Raw genomic sequence first — 21,086 nt, 5'->3', positions numbered from 1 at the left:
CTCAAAAGTTCTGTCAAAGTCACCACAAAATGTGTTAATGTAGCCTAAATGTAGCGTAAAATATGATGAGGTTATTAGCCTACAGGCTAGTAAAATTTGTATTTGTTTTAGCTTACCCATAGCTTTGACTGAAAGATGCCTGCCAGCTTGTTGGCTCTTTTCACTCCCCCTGGACCTGGCTATCAGGGGGATTCAGAAGGTTGTGGTTTATGACCTGGACCTGGCTATCAGGGGGATTCAGAAGGTTGTGGTTTATGACCTGGACCTGGCTATCAGGGGGATTCAGAAGGTTGTGGTTTATGACCTGGACCTGGCTATCAGGGGGATTCAGAAGGTTGTGGTTTATGACCTGGACCTGGCTATCAGGGGGATTCAGAAGGTTGTGGTTTATGACCTGGACCTGGCTATCAGGGGGATTCAGAAGGTTGTGGTTTATGACCTGGACCTGGCTATCAGGGGGATTCAGAAGGTTGTGGTTTATGACCTGGACCTGGCTATCAGGGGGATTCAGAAGGTTGTGGTTTATGACCTGGACCTGGCTATCAGGGGGATTCAGAAGGTTGTGGTTTATGACCTGGACCTGGCTATCAGGGGGATTCAGAAGGTTGTGGTTTATGACCTCGACCTGGCTATCAGGGGGATTCAGAAGGTTGTGGTTTATGACCTGGACCTGGCTATCAGGGGAATTCAGAAGGTTGTGGTTTATGACCTCGACCTGGCTATCAGGGGGATTCAGAAGGTTGTGGTTTATGACCTGGACCTGGCTATCAGGGGGATTCAGAAGGTTGTGGTTTATGACCTGGACCTGGCTATCAGGGGGATTCAGAAGGTTGTGGTTTATGACCTGGACCTGGCTATCAGGGGGATTCAGAAGGTTGTGGTTTATGACCTGGACCTGGCTATCAGGGGGATTCAGAAGGTTGTGGTTTATGACCTGGACCTGGCTATCAGGGGAATTCAGAAGGTTGTGGTTTATGACCTGGACCTGGCTATCAGGGGAATTCAGAAGGTTGTGGTTTATGACCTGGACCTGGCTATCAGGGGGATTCAGAAGGTTGTGGTTTATGACCTGGACCTGGCTATCAGGGGGATTCAGAAGGTTGTGGTTTATGACCTGGACCTGGCTATCAGGGGGATTCAGAAGGTTGTGGTTTATGACCTGGACCTGGCTATCAGGGGGATTCAGAAGGTTGTGGTTTATGACCTGGACCTGGCTATCAGGGGGATTCAGAAGGTTGTGGTTTATGACCTCGACCTGGCTATCAGGGGGATTCAGAAGGTTGTGGTTTATGACCTGGACCTGGCTATCAGGGGAATTCAGAAGGTTGTGGTTTATGACCTCGACCTGGCTATCAGGGGGATTCAGAAGGTTGTGGTTTATGACCTGGACCTGGCTATCAGGGGGATTCAGAAGGTTGTGGTTTATGACCTGGACCTGGCTATCAGGGGGATTCAGAAGGTTGTGGTTTATGACCTGGACCTGGCTATCAGGGGGATTCAGAAGGTTGTGGTTTATGACCTGGACCTGGCTATCAGGGGGATTCAGAAGGTTGTGGTTTATGACCTGGACCTGGCTATCAGGGGGATTCAGAAGGTTGTGGTTTATGACCTGGACCTGGCTATCAGGGGGATTCAGAAGGTTGTGGTTTATGACCTGGACCTGGCTATCAGGGGGATTCAGAAGGTTGTGGTTTATGACCTGGACCTGGCTATCAGGGGGATTCAGAAGGTTGTGGTTTATGACCTGGACCTGGCTATTAGGGGAATTCAGAAGGTTGTGGTTTATGACCTCGACCTGGCTATCAGGGGGATTCAGAAGGTTGTGGTTTATGACCTGGACCTGGCTATCAGGGGGATTCAGAAGGTTGTGGTTTATGACCTGGACCTGGCTATCAGGGGGATTCAGAAGGTTGTGGTTTATGACCTGGACCTGGCTATCAGGGGGATTCAGAAGGTTGTGGTTTATGACCTGGACCTGGCTATCAGGGGGATTCAGAAGGTTGTGGTTTATGACCTGGACCTGGCTATCAGGGGGATTCAGAAGGTTGTGGTTTATGACCTGGACCTGGCTATCAGGGGAATTCAGAAGGTTGTGGTTTATGACCTGGACCTGGCTATCAGGGGAATTCAGAAGGTTGTGGTTTATGACCTGGACCTGGCTATCAGGGGGATTCAGAAGGTTGTGGTTTATGACCTGGACCTGGCTATCAGGGGGATTCAGAAGGTTGTGTTTTATGGCCTGGACCTGGCTATCAGGGGAATTCAGAAGGTTGTGGTTTATCATAACCTGCCCATTATGGTCACTTTGTCACAGGGAACATATCAGATGTTCCACTAAACAAACAGACAAGGAAATATGCCTAGTAGTGGAGGACAGCAGAGTGTTACAGTGGTTGATCAAATCCCTGCCAATCTGACGAGTCCAGCCTTTCTACTCATTTGTTATTGTAACATCATGGAACAATGTTGCAAATGTCTATTTCGTCGAGAGCGTTTGTGGACACAATGTACCTACCATCTTGTTAACAGTGAGTATGGCTGGAGCTTTGTGAATGTGAAGTAGAGATTGCCTTCAGTAACTGTGTCAACAGGTCGTGTGTAGCCTACACATGATAGTCAGCAATGCAGTTTATGGAAATCATGTTTGTAAGTGATGTTTTCTATTGAGGACTATGTTGAGCAGGCCTATAGGCTAAATATGTTTGGCTGCTAGCGTTGTGATGACTGGTCTAATGTAGGTTGTGAAGCCAAGGAGTCGTTATGTTCGGTTCATGCATGCAGCTATCGTGCATATTTAGTATTTTTGTATTAGTGCTGCATAACATTTTTGTAAGTTATTGGTCTACAGGACCCGTCAATATTTCTCTCCCGAAACGGGAAGGAGCTTGGTCAGGAAGTCCCAGGATACAGGTCACCAGTGTTAAACCCTACATATCCCTTTATACTAAGAAATAACCCTCCTGTCTGTCCTCTCTACCTCTCCCTTTCCCCCTCCCCCTCTACCTCCCCTGCTCTCACCCCTCCCTCGCCCTGACCCCTCTCCCCCCTCCAGGTGCGTTACACCCAGCTAGTGCGTCAGAAGACGAGGAAGCCAGCGGGTCGATGCATGGGAGGAGTCAGGGTCGGGGGCGTGCCTGAGGGTCGTCTGGGGGCAAGGGGCGGGTTCAGGAGGTCAGGATATGCCTTTGCCCACCAGGAGGGCTTTGGGGAGCTCATCACCTCTGGGAAGAACATGAGACTGTCCTCCCTGGCCCTGGCCAACTTTGCCTCCAGACACAGCTCCAGCTGGATAGACACCCTGCGCAAAAAGAAACACTCAAATACACATCCCCCGCAGAACGCCTCAGGAGAGAGCAGCCCGGCACCTAGCTATGTGTCGGGATCGGCTCCCCCCCTGTCTAATTCATCCTCTCTCCTGGGGGGGTCACAGGATACTCCACTGGAGGAGGGAACACACACGCTGCCTGTCATACTCCCACAGGTGGCTTCTGGCCCTCCCACAAACACACCAGCGTTAGCTCCAGCCCAGGTCCCCTCTGCTGACGCTCTCACTCCCACCTCTGTGAGGAGTCCTGGGGGAGACTCGGTTGGTGGCTGGAACCTTAGTCTGGGCGCTGTACAGGTGAGATACTGTCATCTTCTTTAATCTGTTTCTCACACACACAACCTCACACACAACCTCACACACACAACAGTAACTGTGTGTTCCACCTGTCCTGCAGGATGCTCTATTTGGTTGGAGGGGCGGCACCTCTCGCACCAGTGGAACCAGCAGCCCGGGACCTCCCCCTGTTCCCAAGGAAACCAACCACACCGTGTGAGATGGACAGACAGATGGACAGATGATAGAAAGAAGGACAGGCTGTCATATGCCACTGGATTATCTTGGAATATGTGAAGAAATCCTGCATTTGGAAGTTTGGAATACTGAAGGTGGAATGTTTGGAATGGCACTCACCCTGGGTTAGGAAGAGATCCAAAGTGGCAGCCATTGTAGGCGGAAGGCATACACACCCATCAACACCCACTGGCATTTGTATGACACTGTCGTTGCAATAGTGTTGGTACATATATGTTTCCGTCTGAAAGACTACTGTGATTATTATTATTTGACCATGCTGGTCATTTATGAACATTTGAACATCTTGGCCATGTTCTGTTATAATCTCCACCCGGCACAGCCAGAAGAGAACTGGCCACCCCACACAGCCTGGTTCCTCTCTAGGTTTCTTCCTAGATTTTGGCCTTTCTAGTGAGTTTTTCCTAGCCACTGTGCTTCTACACCTGCATTGCTTGCTGTTTGGGGTTTTAGGCTGGGTTTCTGTACAGCACTTTGAGATATCAGCTGATGTAAGAAGGGCTATATAAATACATTTTATTTGAAATCAATTTTATTTGAAAGATAGTGTGTGGTAGTTGTAATAGACATGCTCAGACTACCCACAACCCACTTCTCTGTCTTCTTCACCCAATGAGGCAGGCTGAAAGAAGCACCTCTTCATGCAAATGATGTAACCATCTGCTGAAGAGCTTGGTACCACAGGGTTCCGGACAGAAACCCCGCTCCAACAGCACCGCTGTGGTTCAGACATGACTATACTATTTATACAATGGATCATATGTCATAACATCATATCAGATTGGTTCAAAACAAAGTATTGAATTGAGTCTTTATGACAGAAGAGAGGTTAATTTGATCATCAGAAAGGTGGTGAATTGAGTCTTTATGACAGAAGAGAGGTTCATTTGATCATCAGAAAGGTGGTGAATTGAGTCTTTATGACAGAAGAGAGGTTCATTTGATGGTCAGAAAGGTGGTGAATTGAGTCTTTATGACAGAAGAGAGGTTCATTTGATCATCAGAAAGGTGGTGAATTGAGTCTTTATGACAGAAGAGAGGTTCATTTGATCATCAGAAAGGTGGTGAATTGAGTCTTTATGACAGAAGAGAGGTTCATTTGATCATCAGAAAGGTGGTGAATTGAGTCTTTATGACAGAAGAGAGGTTCATTTGATGGTCAGAAAGGTGGTGAATTGAGTCTTTATGACAGAAGAGAGGTGCATTTGATCATCAGAAAGGTGGTGAATTGAGTCTTTATGACAGAAGAGAGGTTCATTTGATCATCAGAAATGTGGTGAATTGAGATGAAATAGCAGAATGAGTGTTTTTTATGATCAGCTGCTGTTAGACATAGTACTCCAATACACCTGTCTGCATCCAGCTGTTAACCAATCATAAACATGTCTTTAATAGGCCAAGTAGTGTTATCTACCTTCTCTAATAATGTATGACAGCGTGTAAACCAATGCAGTAGTGTAGAGCTGTCCCTCTAACCTGTACAGTCTGTATGAGGAATGTCTCTAGAACCTTATCAGTGGTCCTGGTCTTTGTATTCATGATTACATATTGCTGTGTCACCATGCCCAAAGGCTTAGTCAAACCAGACAGGCTGCACCATCCTACACTCTTATGGGTACATACTACTGTACATTCTCTATCTGTCTGCCTGACTGAAATGTTCACATACATAGTCCGTCTGTTGTTTTAGCCAATAACTTGGCAGGACACTGAGGGGTTCAGTCAGCCAACCAATGACTGAAGAATGCAGGATGCTGTCCTTGCTGGAATGTTGTAGTATATGTCATCATAAGTTCATGGGCAGAGTTTCTGTGTTCACTATAGTTCTCAGTGAGAACGCCATTTTAACCTCACAGGACACAGCAAGACTCCTCTTCGTCATGTTCTTCTTCATCCTCCTCCACTGCACCATATTGGTGACCTGCTGCTGGGCCCACAGACAGAACTACAGTTATATCTCTGACTCTGAGCCCCACCTGTGGGCTTAAGAGAGAAGAGATGGACTTCTAACAACAACCTGGACCTCCATGTTGCTTTGGGGCGGACTGACTCTGAGGCGTTGTGAGAGACAATGGACAATAAGCCCTCTATGGCGTCCATGTTGCTTTGGGGCGGACTGAGTGTGTGGGAAAAGTATGCTAATATGGGCTTATGCAGTCAGACAGGAACCTGTAGTTACCTAGAGACTGAGCTGGTCTAGGAACAGGAGAACGTGTTAATGAACGGAGGCTTGGGAGGGATCAGGGTTATTATTATTATTAAGCCTTAATAAATCCACAGTAATGATGATCAACCCAGTTCATCCCTCTACTAGGCATGTTATCATGTAACGTATTCCTTCTATACAGCAGGGGAAACAAACCCAGTCCTCCAGGGCCTCTGGAATGATGCTCTCACTGTTGTACTCTACAGCATACAGCTTCTGGTTAGAAAGATTATAGGGTGAAACTAGGTGAGACAGCTGTTGTACTCTACAGCATACAGCTTCTGGTTAGAAAGATTATAGGGTGAAACCAGCACAACCAGTCTCTGCTGGACCTGTCTCTCCCTGCTGTAGAAGGCTCAAACCACCTGTAAGTCAATGCAACTCAATATCACACTCAATTTGTGCAAATATGTACAAAAAGTATTTCAGCAGATTTAGTGTATTTTTATGTGGCTTAATTTGTGAAAATACAAAAAAAAATGCTCTTAGGTTTGCCCCCCAAAAATGTATTTTCCTATAAATGAAGTTGCACAAAAATGTGTCTTTTCACACGAATTAAGCCACACAAAAACACACAAAATCTGCTTAAATACTTTTTGTACATATTTGCACGAGTTGAGTGTGAGATTGTGTTGCAACGTGTTATAAAGTGCTTGAACGCAGAAGTACAGAGTATCGCACCTCAAATGTATTACTGTTTTGAGTTTTGGCACCTCTTACAGAGTTTTACTTTAAAATATTGTGGCGTTCTGCCAGTGGCACATAATTATAAACAGTAGGGGCGCCCAAAATAAGTACTGTCACCTATTTCAGTCCACTTCAAGCACTGGTGTCATAGATAGATACAGCAGGTTGATGTTGCGTTTCAGTGAGAACTTCAAGTTAAGAAAGTTACTCAAGTCTTTGTCAATCCAAAGAGGAAGTGTCAACTGAAATATAATTATTTACAGTTGACATCAAAGTATGATTTCATTTGTAGGGTGACTGTACAGGGAATAATGTTTATAATAAGGGAAACAATCAATATAACCTATTTATAGCACTTTTTACAGACATTTGTCTCAATGTTCTTAACCGCAACCCAGGCCTTAACTCCATAACCAAAAGAGCAAAACAATGTGAACGTGGCCTTCGGAGAATCAGGTTATTATTACTGACAACGTCATTAGGACATGTCAAGATTACAACAAAATGTTTGCTCAATCTCCTGAAAAAGCAGTGTACTACGTAAACCTAGTGTTTGTTTTGTCACATACGCTCCCCAGCGCGCTGGCTCCGCAAAAGTGCTTCTGGCCTTTCGCCCTTCAAACATGGACAGTTTTATCTGGAAATTAGTTTGACACATGGACACGACACTATCTGTACTTTCGCAATATCCGATTTCTGAGAGTTCATGTTGTCTGACCAGAAGAAACTGAGATTTGGGGATATATTCTCTGTGTATCGCTGAATCGTTACATATTGCGGGATAAACTTGTAATTGTAATTTCCGATTGAGCCGACATGCAGCGTTTACCGTGAATACTGTCTCCGCTAAAGCGGGAACATTACCTTGACTTTTCAATCACGCTGTAAAGCTGAACTTCCGCGATACGGATTGAATAGAGCCCGTTGGGACTGTGTGTGTGTGTGTGTGTGTGTGAGCGAGAGAGAGAGAGAGAGAGAGGGGTGGTCCATTTAGTTGATGCCTGGGGTGTAATTAGGCTATTAGGACAAATTCATGTAGTTCCCTCCCCGTTTCGTCGTTTGAAACGTTTCTGCAACAGATCTGGTGATGTCTTCGCTTCTGTTATTTTATTAAAACACAGAAGGTGGTCTGATCTATTTGAGTTATGTAAATCAACAGCTGCTCATAACGGCAGTCCAGACTCAGGCCAGCGGAGAGGTAGCCTGGAGAGCTTGTACGGGAACAGGGACAACTTGTATAAAGTTTTTTTTCTGCGTTTCAAATGAGTGTTAATTGATGTTTGAAAGGGAGCAGCTTTATAATCTAGTCTACTGATACGGTGTGATTGGATTTACCGACACAGAGAGATGTCTCGTATTAAAGAAGCGTAAAGATGCCATCGTGGATCAGGCTGGCGGTTCTCCTGTCTGCGCTGACAGTCCACTGCTTTCTGGACGGGACCTGTCCACGGAGAGGTAGGTTGATTTTATTACTGGATTATATCAATCCAATATTTAATAGATCTTGTTTCATGCCTATAGGCTAATTATTTTATTTTCAGTTATGTTTAGGGTGTCCACCTACTCTGCCCAGAGCGGGGGAACGCGCTATGGTGATGAAATGTCACTTTCCGTATGTTATAAAATACATTTTAAGAAGGGGCATTTTCATGGAAAAGTCCCCATGAAGTTATCAAATTAGATATTTGGAGCATATCAAATTGGGTGTCAAATGAAAGCTACGAGTTTACATTTTGGGGGAAATAAAGGCATGGATGCATTTTTCTTAAATGTTCCATCTTCAAATTTTGGCATAAGTAAAGGTTTTGATTTGTGGATGAACAGATGGAAAAGGGGTTTCCATTTCACAATAACAGCACTTACAGTTGTCCAGGGAAGCTCAAGCAGGGTAGACATTTGATGAACTAACTTGTTGGAAAGGGGGAATCCTATGACTGCCACGTTGAAAGTCACTGAGCTCTTTAGTAAGGCTATTCTACTGCCAATGTTTGTCTATGGAGATTGCATGGCTGTGTGCTCGATTTTAAACACCTGTCAGAAACAGGTGTGGCTGAAATAGCCGAATCCGCTAATTTGAAGGGGTGTCCATATACGTTTGTATCATTAGCATTATATCCAAAAAGTTGGATTTCATAACCTAAATATAGAACTTTGTAGACAGAGCGGTGTTGCCTTCTCATATGGACTATTGAGGATTTTACATCTGCAAAGTTGTTTCTGCTAGTCGCAAAAAGCTCAATTAACATGACATGAGCTGAATTGCATGTAAAAGGCTTTGAAAATCAAAAGCTTTTGGTAAGCTCAGTGCTCTGTTGACATTTTACAGAGATAGGGTACTAGGCCCCCCTTAAGAACAATGTCTAATTGCTGACACAAAAAAGCTATGTTCTGAGGGGGACAAAATGGTATGTATGGCCTAGCCAGTGGCCTAGCCAGTGGCCTAGCCAGTCTCCAGATCTCAACCCCATAGAAAATCTTTGGAGGGAGTTGAAAGTCCGTGTTGCCCAGCAACAGCCCCAAAACATCACTGCTCTAGAGGAGATCTGCATGGATCTGCATGGAGGAATGGGCCAAAATACCAGCAACAGTGTGTGAAAACCTTGTGAAGACTTACAGAAAACGTTTGACCTCTGTCATTGCCAACAAAGGGTATATAACAAAGTATTTAGATACACTTTTATTATTGACCAAATACTTATTTTCCACCATAATTTGCAAATAAATTCATAAAAAATCCTACAATGTGATTTTCTGGATTTTCTTTCTCATTTTGTCTGTCATAGTTGAAGTGTACCTATGATGAAAATTACAGGCCTCTCTCATCTTTTTAAGTGGGAGAACTTGCACAATTGGTGGCTGACTAAATACTTTTTTGGACATGTTTTTGAAAGGCACACTCCTGTCTATATAAGGTTCCACAGTCTCCAAGAACACAGTGGCCTCATTCTTAAATGGAAGAAGTTTGGAACCACCAAGACTCTTCCTAGAGCTGGCTGCCTGGCCAAACTGGACAATCAGGGGAGAAGTGCCTTCATGAGGGAGGTGACCAAGAACCCGATGGTCACTCTGACAGAGCTCCAGAGTTCCTCTGTGGAGATGGGAGAACCTTCCAGAAGGACAACCATCTCTGCAGCACTCCAGCAATCAGGTCTTTATGGTTGAGTGGTCGAAATGGAATCCACTCCTCAGTAAAAAGGCACATGATAGCCCGCTTGGGGTTTGTCAAAAGGCACCTAAAGGACTCTGACCATGAGAAACAAGATTCTCTGGTCTGATGAAACCAAGATTGAACTCTTTGGCCTGAATGCCAAGCGTCACGTCTGGAGGAAACCTGGCAACATCCCTACAGTAAAGCATGGTGGTGGCAGCATCATGCTGTGGTGATGTTGTTCAGTGGCAGGGACTGAAAGACTAGTCAAGATCGAGGGAAAGATGAACGGAGCAGAGTACAGAGAGATCCTTGATGAAAACCTGCTCCAGAGCGCTCAGGATCTCCGACTGGGTGAAGGTTCATCTTTCAACAGGACAACGACCCTAAGCACACAGCCAAGAGAACACAGGAGGGCCTTCGGGACGAGTCTCTGAATGTCTTTGAAAGGCCCATCCAGAGCCTGGACCCGATCGATCCAACATCTCTGGAGAATGGGAGAAACTCCCCAAATACATGTGTGCCAAGTTGAAGCGTCATACCCAAGAATACTCTGTAATCACAGCCAAAGGTGCTTCAACAAAGTGCTGAGTAAATGGTCTGAATAATTACAGTTGAAGTCAGAAGTTTACATACACTTAGGTTGGAGTTATTAAAACTCGTTTTTCAACCACTCCACAAATTTCTTGTTAACAAACTATAGTTTTGGTAAGTCAGTTTCGGACATCTACTTTGTGCATGACACAAGTCATTTTTCCAACAATTGTTTACAGACAGATTATTTAACTTATAATTCACTGTATCACAATTCCAGTGGGTCAGAAGTTTCCATACACTAAGTTGATTGTGTCTTTAAACAGATTGGAAAATTCCAGAAAATTATGTCATGGCTTTAGAAGCTTCTGATAAGCTAATTGACATAATTTGAGTCAATTGGAGGTGTACCCGTGGATGTATTTCAAGGCATACCTTCAAACTCAGTGCCTCTTTGCTTGACATCATGGGAAAATCAAATGAAATCAGCTAAGACCTCAGAAAAAAACATTGTAGACCTTCACAAATCTTGTTCATCCTTGGGAGCAATTTCCAAATGCCTGAAGGTACCACGTTCATCCGTACAAACAATCGTACGCAAGTTTAAACACCATGGGACCACACAGCCGTCATACCGCCCAGGAAGGAGACACGTTCTGTCTCCTTGAGATTAACTTACTTTGGTGCGAAAAGTGCAAATCAATCCCAGAACAACAGCAAAGGACCTTGTGAAGATGCTAGGCGGAAACAGGTAAAAAGTATCTATATCCACAGTAAAACGAGTCCTATATCGACACAACCTGAAAGGCTGCTCAGCAATGAAGAAGCCACTGCTCCAAAACCGACATAAAAAAGCCAGACTACGGTTTGCAACTGCACATGGGGACAAAGATGTGAGGCGGCAGTGTAGCCTAGTGGTTAGAGCATTGGACTAGTAACCGAAAGGTTGCAAGTTCAAATCCCCGAGCTGACAAGGTACAAAATCTGTCGTTCTGCCCTTGAACAGGCAGTTAACCCACTGTTCCTAGGCCGTCATTGAAAATAAGAATTAGTTCTTAACTAACTTGCCAGGTTAAAAAAATAAATCTAACTTTTTGGAGAAATGTCCTCTGGTCTGATGAAACAAAAATAGAACTGTTTGGCCATAATGACCATCGTTATGTTTGGTGGAAAAAGTGGGAGGCTTGCAAGCGAAGAACACATCCCAACCGTGAAGCACGGGGGTGGCAGCATCATGTCGTGGGAGTGCTTTGCTGCAAGAGAGACTGGTGCACTTCACAAAATAGATGGCATCATGAGGATGGAAAATTATGTGGATATATTGAAGCAACATCTCTAGACATCAGTCAGGAAGTTAAAGCTTGGTCGCAAATGGGTCTTCCAAATGGACAATGACCCCAAGCATACTTCCAAAGTTGTGGCAAAACAGCTTAAGGACAACAAAGTCAAGGTATTGGAGTGGCCATCACAAATCCCTGACCTCAATCCCATAGAAAATGTGTGGGCAGAACTGAAAAAGTGTGTGCGAGCAAGGAGGCCTACAAACCTGACTCAGTTACACCAGCTCTGTCAGGAGGAAGGGGACAAATTTCACCCAACGTATTGTGGAAAGCTTGTGGAAGGCTAGCTGAAATGTTTGACCCAAGGTAAACAATTTAAAGGCAATGCCAACAAATACTAATTGAGTGTATGTAAACCTCTGACCCACTGGGAATGTGATGAAAGAAATAAAAGCTGAAATAAATCATTCTCTCTACTATTATTCTGACATTTCACATTCTTCAAATAAAGTGGTGATCCCAACTGACCTAAGACAGGGAGTTTTTACTAGGATTAAATATCAGGAATTGTAAAAAAAAAAAAAAAACAGAGTTTAAATGTATTTGGCTAAGGTGTATGTAATCTTCCGACTTCAATTTTTATAAATTAGCTAATTTTGTGTGTAGATTGATGAGGATTTTAATGTTTGAATCCATTTTAGAGTAAGGGTGTAAAGTAACAAAATGTGGAAGAAGTGAAGGGGTCTGAATACTTTCCGAATGCTCTGGATATCACTTGTAAATGATATACAAAATATACTACTTTCTAAACATGAGACAAGTTTGAAAGTCCAGGGTCCTGGGAACAGTATTGGTATTAGGCCAACATTGTCAAGGCTAGAGCCAATCGTGTTTACTCAGACCCAAGGGTAAACAAACAAGCCACAGATTTGTCAAAACCCTTAAATAATTCTGTTTCTACAGGGTTTCCTTCACATTATCAGCTGGTGTCACCAGTTTGGCTTTTGCCGGTCTTTATAGAGAATCTCCAGTGTCTAGTGACAGCAGCTTTATGGAGGTTGGGGCCACAGACAGAGAGATTGTTATACTATTTGTTTATTTTTAGTAAAAAATGTTCATCAGTAAACATTTTGACAAATGTTTTGTAGCTCTGTGACGGAGCTTTAATGATGGGAGAGGATAGGGGAGGAGAGAAACAGAATGACAGAGATAGGATAGGGGAGGAGAGAAACAGAATGACAGAGAGAGGATAGGGGAGGAGAGAAACAGAATGACAGAGAGAGGATAAGGGAGGAGAGAAACAGAATGACAGAGAGAGGATAGGGGAGGAGAGAAACAGAATAACAGACAGGGTGGAGGGATAGGGGAGGAGAGAAACAGAATGACAGACAGGGTGGAGGGATAGGGGAGGAGAGAAACAGAATGACAGACAGGGTGGAGGGATAGGGGAGGAGAGAAACAGAATGACAGACAGGGTGGAGGGATAGGGGAGGAGAGAAACAGAATGACAGAGAGAGAGGGTGGAGGGATAGGGGAGGAGAGAAACAGAATGACAGACAGGGTGGAGGGATAGGGGAGGAGAGAAACAGAATGACAGAGAGAGGGTGGAGGGATAGGGGAGGAGAGAAACAGAATGACAGACAGGGTGGAGGGATAGGGGAGGAGAGAAACAGAATGACAGACAGGGTGGAGGGATAGGTGAGGAGAGAAACAGAATGACAGACAGGGTGGAGGGATAGGGGAGGAGAGAAACAGAATAACAGAGAGAGGATAGGGGAGGAGAGAAACAGAATAACAGAGAGAGGATAGGGGAGGCGAGAAACAGAATAACAGAGAGAGGATAGGGGAGGAGAGAAACAGAATAACAGAGAGAGGATAGGGGAGGAGAGAAACAGAATGACAGAGAGAGGATAGGGGAGGAGAGAAACAGAATAACAGACAGTGTGGAGGGATAGGAGGAGAGAAACACAGAATAACAGACAAGGTGGAGGGATAGGAGGAGAGAAACACAGAATAACAGACAAGGTGGAGGGATAGGAGGAGAGAAACACAGAATAACAGACAGGGTGGAGGGATAGGAGGACATAAACAGAATAACAGAGAGAGGGTGGAGGGATAGGGGAGGAGAGAAACAGAATGACAGACAGGGTGGAGGGATAGGGGAGGAGAGAAACAGAATGACAGAGAGAGAGGGTGGAGGGATAGGGGAGGAGAGAAACAGAATGACAGAGAGAGGGTGGAGGGATAGGGGAGGAGAGAAACAGAATGACAGAGAGAGGGTGGAGGGATAGGGGAGGAGAGAAACAGAATGACAGAGAGAGAGGGTGGAGGGATAGGGGAGGAGAGAAACAGAATGACAGAGAGAGGGTGGAGGGATAGGGGAGGAGAGAAACAGAATGACAGAGAGAGGGTGGAGGGATAGGGGAGGAGAGAAACAGAATGACAGAGAGATGGTGGAGGGATAGGGGAGGAGAGAAACAGAATGACAGAGAGATGGTGGAGGGATAGGGGAGGAGAGAAACAGAATGACAGAGAGAGGGTGGAGGGATAGGGGAGGAGAGAAACAGAATGACAGAGAGATGGTGGAGGGATAGGGGAGGAGAGAAACAGAATGACAGAGAGAGGGTGGAGGGATAGGGGAGGAGAGAAACAGAATGACAGAGAGAGGGTGGAGGGATAGGGGAGGAGAGAAACAGAATGACAGACAGGGTGGAGGCATAGGAGGAGAGAAACAGAATGACAGACAGGGTGAGAGAGAAAGAGAGTTTGTTCAAGAAGAGACAGGCTGAGAGAAGATAAATACTGAAAGGAGATGGAAGAGAGAGACTTTGAGAAAGAGGAGGGAAGAAGGGATGTGTTGAAAGAGGAAGTGAGAGAGGGGTTGGTGATCAGTTATGCAATGTGTTCTCTCAGTTTATCTGTACTACCCAGTCAACCACAACCTATACCCCTCAACGTGTGTGTGTATAAGGGTACATCTGTGCCTGCATGTGTGTCCATGTCTGTGTGTCTCTACAGTATTGACTCATTATGTCTTTCTCTCTCCCTCCAGACCCCCCTCCCAGGGTGCTGGTGGTGTCCCCAGGCAGCGTTCTGGTCTTGGCCTGTAGTGGTCAGGTGGAGGTGAACGGGCTGGAGGTGATGGTTAACAGGGCCAAACACACCGGCACCACCACTGGAAATGGAAAATACACCAGTGTCATTACCGGAGTACAGCCCACCACTGTCAGCACCACAACAAACACCACATCTAACGGAACCACTGTCAGCACCACAACAAACACCACATCTAACGGAACCACTGTCAGCACCACAACAAACACCACATCTAACGGAACCACTGTCAGCACCACAACAAACACCACATCTAATGGAACTACAGTCAGTGCTATAAAAGAAGGTAATGATAATGGAACTACAGTCAGTGCTATAAAAGACGACAGTGATAATGGAACTACAGTCAGTGCTATAAAAGACGGTAATGATAATGGAACTACAGTCAGTGCTATAAAAGACGACAGTGATAATGGAACTACAGTCAGTGCTATAAAAGACAGTGATAATGGAACTACAGTCAGTGCTATAAAAGACGGTAGTGATAATGGAACTACAGTCAGTGCTATAAAAGACGGTAGTGATAATGGAACTACAGTCAGTGCTATAAAAGACAGTGATAATGGAACTACAGTCAGTGCTATAAAAGACGACAGTGATAATGGAATAGACACATTTTCTACTGGAAAGGACACTATTGTCCTTACCGTAACAGACACTCCTGTCATAAGCTGGACAGATGATACCGGGACAGACAGTACGGAGAAAACCATCATCAGGAACACTCGTGCAGGAAACCACACTCTTACTGTGAGAGAAGTTAACAAAGGGAATGGAGAGAATGAGGAAGATGAAACAGAGGAGGAGCACAAAGGAGGAGGAGAGCAGAGGGATACAGGGCGGAGTCTTTACACTGTCAATCAACCAGGACATACAGATCCACACAAACTATTTCCTCTTACTGGGACATCGCTCCAACCAACCAGAGACAGCGGAGTGGGAGGGGCTGACACTGAGCTGTCCTCTAATCAGTGGACTGATGCGATGGACAGTGAGCATGACTATGAGGAAGAGGAGGAGAGGGGGAGGATGCTGAGGGGGCTGAGAGGGAGTTCTCAGTGGAGACTGAACGGGAGGCCGCTGAGAGGAGGAGAGGAAAGAGGAGGAGTAGTGGTGTTAGGGAGGAGAGGCGCCACTCTGACCCTGCCCTCCCTGGCGGTGGGTGACTCTGGGAACTACAGCTGCCACCGCGGGGGCAAACTGGTCTCCTCTCTGAGGGTGAGCGTGGCAGGTGAGTTATACTGATGGCATCTCTCTGTCTAACCTCATCACCTCTGGCCATTGAAGCTGACAACCATACTGTATGTGTTCTGTGAAGTGTGAATCAGCAGCAGACATTCATGGTCACATAAGAACAACGGACAAACATTCTTGATTTTCCCCTGGAATGTCTTTCAGTTCCCCCAGAGAGGCCTAAGCTGTCCTGCTATAAGAGGTCACCCAGCAGTAAGATCCGCTGTGATTGGACAGCCAGTCAACCGGTGACTCCTGTCCCTCAGTGCTACCTCCTCCTACGGAAAGGGTGAGAGCACACATCTTCTTTTCCTTCTTTCTCATCTTCCTCATCACCCCCTTCTTCCTCGCCCTCATCACCCTCTTCTTTCTCCACTTCCTCATCACCCTCTTCTTTCTCCTCTTCCTCATTCATTTGTCTTAAATTACTTACTTTATCATACAGATGATGCCAACAGAACAGTGTGGGTGAAATACTCTCTCTCTCTCTCTCTCTCTCTCTCTCTCTCTCTCTCTCTCTCAGTCTATCGGGGTCATTCTCTCGTGTCAACTGTTCCTACTCCGCCCTGCTGTCTCGGTGTTGGTGTGCTATAGGTCATCAAGAGAAGGAGAGTAGAGAGCCACACCTGGCCTACCTGTGTGTCACCAACACTGCTGGCAACACCACCAGCCCTCTCCTAGACTTCACACCTCTGGACATTAGTGAGTGTGTGTGTGATATGAGTGTGTGCGTACAGGCATGTGCGTGTGTGTCTGTTTGTGTGTGTGTGCATGTATGCAGGCATGTGCGTGTGTGTCTGTTTGTGTGTGTGTGTGTGATGTGTGTGCGTACGTACAGGTGTGTGTGTGATGTGATGTGATGTGAGTATAGGTTTGTGTGCATGCTTAACAGACCACTCAATGAGACACCTTGCTAACATTCTCCTCCTCTCCCTCCCTCTCTCACCTTTTCTCCCTCCCTCCCTGTGTGTAGTTAATCCAGACCCCCCCAGCTCAGTGGTGGTGAGGGGTGTGGAGGGGCAGGAGAGGAGACTGAGGGTGGGCTGGGCTGTTCCTCACTCCTGGAAAGAGAGAGACCGCTATCACGAGCTGCTTTATGAGCTCAGATACCACACCATGCCACACGGAACACAGGTGTGTGGCTTTGCATGCGTGTGTTGGTGTGTCTGTGTGTTTGTGTAATGACCCATGTTCATCTAGCCTGCTCTGTTCTGGGTGTTGGTGTAATGACCCATGTTGTTCATATAGCCTGCTCTGTTCTGGGTGTTGGTGTAATGACCCATGTTCATCTAGCCTGCTCTGTTCTGGGTGTTGGTGTAATGACCCATGTTGTTCATCTAGCCTGCTCTGTTCTGGGTGTTGGTGTAATGACCCATGTTCATCTAGCCTGCTCTGTTCTGGGTGTTGGTGTAATGACCCATGTTGTTCATCTAGCCTGCTCTGTTCTGGGTGTTGGTGTAATGACCCATGTTGTTCATCTAGCCTGCTCTGTTCTGGGTGTTGGTGTAATGACCCATGTTGTTCATCTAGCCTGCTCTGTTCTGGGTGTTGGTGTAATGACCCATGTTGTTCATCTAGCCTGCTCTGTTCTGGCTCAAACAGACATGACTTTTTCTATTTTGTCATCTGTGTGTATTTTTGGTTTTACTATCATTGTGGTGACCAGAAGTCCTCACAAGGTTAGTAAAACAAGGACAATTCAAGTGGGGACATTTCACCAATCTCCACAGGGAAAAGGGCTATTTTAGGCTGAGGGTTTAGATTTATGGTTAGGGTTATAATTAGGGTTAGGAGGTTTGCGGTTAAGGTTAGGTTTAGGGTGTTAGGGAAAATAGTATTTTAAATGTGAATAAGGATAGTAAAACAAAAGTGTTGGTGTGTGTGCATGTAGATCAAAGGGACCACCACAGCCCGGTTCTACACTATAACAGATGCGTTGCCAGGAGTACAGTACCGGATCCAACTCAGAGCTAAGGAAGAGTTTGATGGCCACTGGAGTGAATGGAGCACGGCTGTCTACGCCAACACCTGGACAGGTAACACACACACACACACACACCAGATCTGTACGTGCTTAATTCAACTCTTCCATAATATCATCCAAGACCAGGCTAACGAGAACCATCCAGCCCATAGACAAAGGTAGTCATGACAACCCCTCCCTGTTCCTTCCTTTCTGCTCTGGTCTCTAGTCTTAACAGATACCTTCTACAGAGCTTTACAGCTTACCTGTCAACTCCCTTACCCTTCAACGGGTCCTGTTCATGTACCCAGCCAGACACACACTCCTCTACACTAGTGGAAGTATTAGCCAGTTAGCTGTGTACGTGTGAACAGTTGTGTGGTTCATGGTGAATGTCCTTTATTACAGCCCCTGTGCCAACTGCATCCAGCGATCTTTCTACTGTTATGGTAAGAAACACACACACAGTGGTCCTAGTTGTTTAATCTCTCTGTGACATCTGTCTTTCTCACATTGTCTCATTCTGTCTCTCCGGCAGTACTACACAGACGACACAGATTCTGGCTCTGGTATGACAGAAGAGATATCAGGTTAGTGGGACAGAGAGCTACTGTATGTCGATTGGTTGAAGCTACAGTGTGTTTGTGTTAGAGTTAAGTGGGATATTTTCAATGTCAGAAATCCCCCTACCTTACAGAAGGCCATAACAGGAAGCTAATGTCATAACCTCATCAACTGAACGTGCTTCAGGAAACACAGAACCTGGGCCAACTCATCTCACCCCATTCTTTAAGTTTCACACAAATACTGTACACACACACGCACACACACACACACAAACATCAGTATAATAGTGTAACAGTTTATTAATATCATGACCTTTCACCTGCACTCTCTCCCTTTCTCCCTTTCTTCCTCCCCCTCTCTCTCCCCTCCCCCTCCCCTCCCCATCTCTCCCTCCCTCCCCCTCCTTTCTCTTCTCTCTCCCTCCCTCCCTCTCTCTCACTCTCCCGACTCCTCTCTCTCTCCCTACCTACCGACCCCTCTCTCTCTCTCTCTCTCTCTCTCCCTACCTCCCCCTCTCTGCCTCCCAACCACTCTGTTTTCCCCTCTCCCTCTCTCTCTCCCTCCCTCTCCCTCCCAGTCTCTGAGTCTCGGGGTGATGTGGAGGTGTGGCCTCATGTCCTGTGGGTGGTTGCTTCCTGTGTGCTGCTGTCCATCACTCTGTTGTCCACCTACCTCTACAGGTAAACCACTCCCCTCTGCTCTTCACCTCCACTCTGATCCTCCCATTCTCACTACGATAACTGTATTCAGTCTGAACAATCTATGTTAAACCCTGTCCTGTACATATCTATGGTTATCATGATTAACCATCAGTTAATTAACTAGCTGTTAAGTTTGTCATCTACAGAAAAAACAAGCACAACACCATTTATCTAAATACCTTCCCCTTTCTCTTGTTCCCTTTCTCATCGCACACTGCCTTTCCTCCCTCCTTTCTCCTTCTCTCTTTCCTACACCCTCTCTCTCCCCACCCTCCACCCGCCCTCTCTCTCTCGCTCTCTCAGACACAGGGAGAGGTTCCTGTCTAAGCTGTGGAGGTTGAGTCCCGTCTCCTCCTCTCCTGCTTGCCCCTCCCCCCCAGTCACAGCCCTGCCTACCCAGGAAGGACATGCCCTCGTGAACTTTGACCACCCAATCTACGGGGAACCTGTCCCACAGGAAGAAGAGAGGAAGGAGGAGGATGAAGAGGAGGAAGAAGAGGAGAAGGGGGAAGTTATTCGCTTTAACAACACAAGCTATTTTCTGGTCCAGAGCAAATGATATGCCTGCTCTTAAAACAAACCCCTTACCCTCTATCCCAGCTCTTAAAACAAACCCCTTACCCTCTATCCCAGGCCCTTACCGCTAGCCCCCTGTTCCCCTAGTCCAGGCCAGAGAAGCCCTGTTATTTCACTGTTTGGATGTGTGCAGTATTTTGTTCTCATTGGGGAAAATGAGCCAGTAGAGTAATGATGTAAATATTCATTTGTGTGTCTATAAAAAAGTATTGGGTTTTTGTAAATAATTTTGTCAGAATGAAATAAATAGTTTTGAATACAAACTTGTGTAAAGACAGTTTATTTAGAAAATGCTGTTCTGAGTGTATAATCACATTTGTAGTGAAGGAAACGTATTTGTGCCCAGCAGGTGATGGTAGTCGTCTATAAATGTGTTGTACACAACAACTAGGATATTTTTATTTGGGTATACATGCCATTTTTACTGGGATCTGTCATTGACAGTGTACACTGAGTGTACAAAACATCCGATTCAATCCGTGTAGATGAAGGGGGGGGACAGGTTAAAGAAGGATTCTTAAGCCTTGAGAAAATTGAGTCATGGATTGTGTGTGTATCATTCAGAGTGAATGGGCAAACAAGATTTAAGTGCTTTTGAACAGGGGTATGGTAGTAGGGGGAGGGGGTCGGTTCAAATAAATATTAAGGTGTTCTTAATGTTTTGTCCACTCAGTGTAAAGTCTTGTTAACAATACACACTGAAACAGGGCCTCTCAACCAGGGGTACCAGGACCCCTAGGGGTAATGACCTGTCCAAGATTCATGAGACCATAGGCCTACTGCCTAAATGCACACGACGGGGTACTTCAGGGGTACTCTGGGAAGAGCAACATGTAGTTGGTGGTAGTGTAACCGAAAAAGTTTGAGAACCACAGCACTAAACCATCTCACCTTTCCACTAGGTGGCGGTAAAGATTCATTATTACAGTGAGTTCTGCTCTGTAGTACGTTAGTGGCACAGGTCATTTAGGTTCCTGGGGCTTCAATAATCTCCTGGGGCTTCAATAATGGACTCCTTATTTGTAGTCCATTATTAATGATTTCAGACATAAGATAGTTTTGGTTTCAGGTATCAGCGGGTATAATATATACACTGAGAGTACAACACATTAAGAACATCTGCTCTTTCCATGACATGGACTGACCAGCTGAAAGCTATGATCCTGTATTGATGTCACTTGTTAAATCCACTTCAATCAGAGAGAGGCTAAAGAAGGA

The 21,086-nt window shown here is 45.6% G+C and overlaps 2 protein-coding genes across 3 annotated transcripts in view; both read left to right on the top strand.

Annotated features, from left to right (window-relative positions):
* The window catches only part of LOC109905878 (phospholipid-transporting ATPase ID-like), a 38,669-nt gene extending 32,521 nt beyond the window's left edge, over positions 1 to 6,148 (top strand). Inside the window, exons 17-18 of the mRNA XM_031837142.1 lie at positions 3,053 to 3,622; positions 3,723 to 6,148. Of these exons, the coding sequence (XP_031693002.1) occupies positions 3,053 to 3,622; positions 3,723 to 3,821 (669 nt within the window). The 3' untranslated portion in view covers positions 3,822 to 6,148. The remainder of the gene's footprint in view (positions 1 to 3,052; positions 3,623 to 3,722) is intronic.
* On the top strand, positions 3,830 to 20,131 carry LOC109905861 (uncharacterized). 2 transcript variants are annotated; one of them, XM_031837126.1, is made up of 11 exons: positions 3,830 to 8,207; positions 14,767 to 15,040; positions 15,080 to 16,059; positions 16,227 to 16,350; positions 16,585 to 16,763; positions 17,035 to 17,195; positions 17,953 to 18,097; positions 18,433 to 18,473; positions 18,563 to 18,614; positions 19,169 to 19,271; positions 19,596 to 20,131. In XM_031837126.1, the coding sequence occupies exons 1-11, from the start codon at positions 8,126 to 8,128 to the stop codon at positions 19,849 to 19,851; spliced, it is 2,397 nt and encodes a 798-aa protein (XP_031692986.1). In that variant the 5' UTR covers positions 3,830 to 8,125; the 3' UTR covers positions 19,852 to 20,131. The 2 variants fall into 2 exon arrangements, with proteins under 2 accessions (XP_031692986.1, XP_020359100.2); XM_020503511.2 differs by having other exon boundaries at positions 14,767 to 16,059.
* The last annotated feature ends 955 nt before the right edge of the window (positions 20,132 to 21,086 follow it).

Source organism: Oncorhynchus kisutch, linkage group LG2 (assembly GCF_002021735.2).
Source record: "Oncorhynchus kisutch isolate 150728-3 linkage group LG2, Okis_V2, whole genome shotgun sequence".
Classification (NCBI taxonomy): domain Eukaryota; kingdom Metazoa; phylum Chordata; class Actinopteri; order Salmoniformes; family Salmonidae; genus Oncorhynchus; species Oncorhynchus kisutch.
The sequence above is the reverse complement of the archived record's forward strand: the minus strand, read 5'-3'. Positions and strand labels throughout refer to the sequence as shown.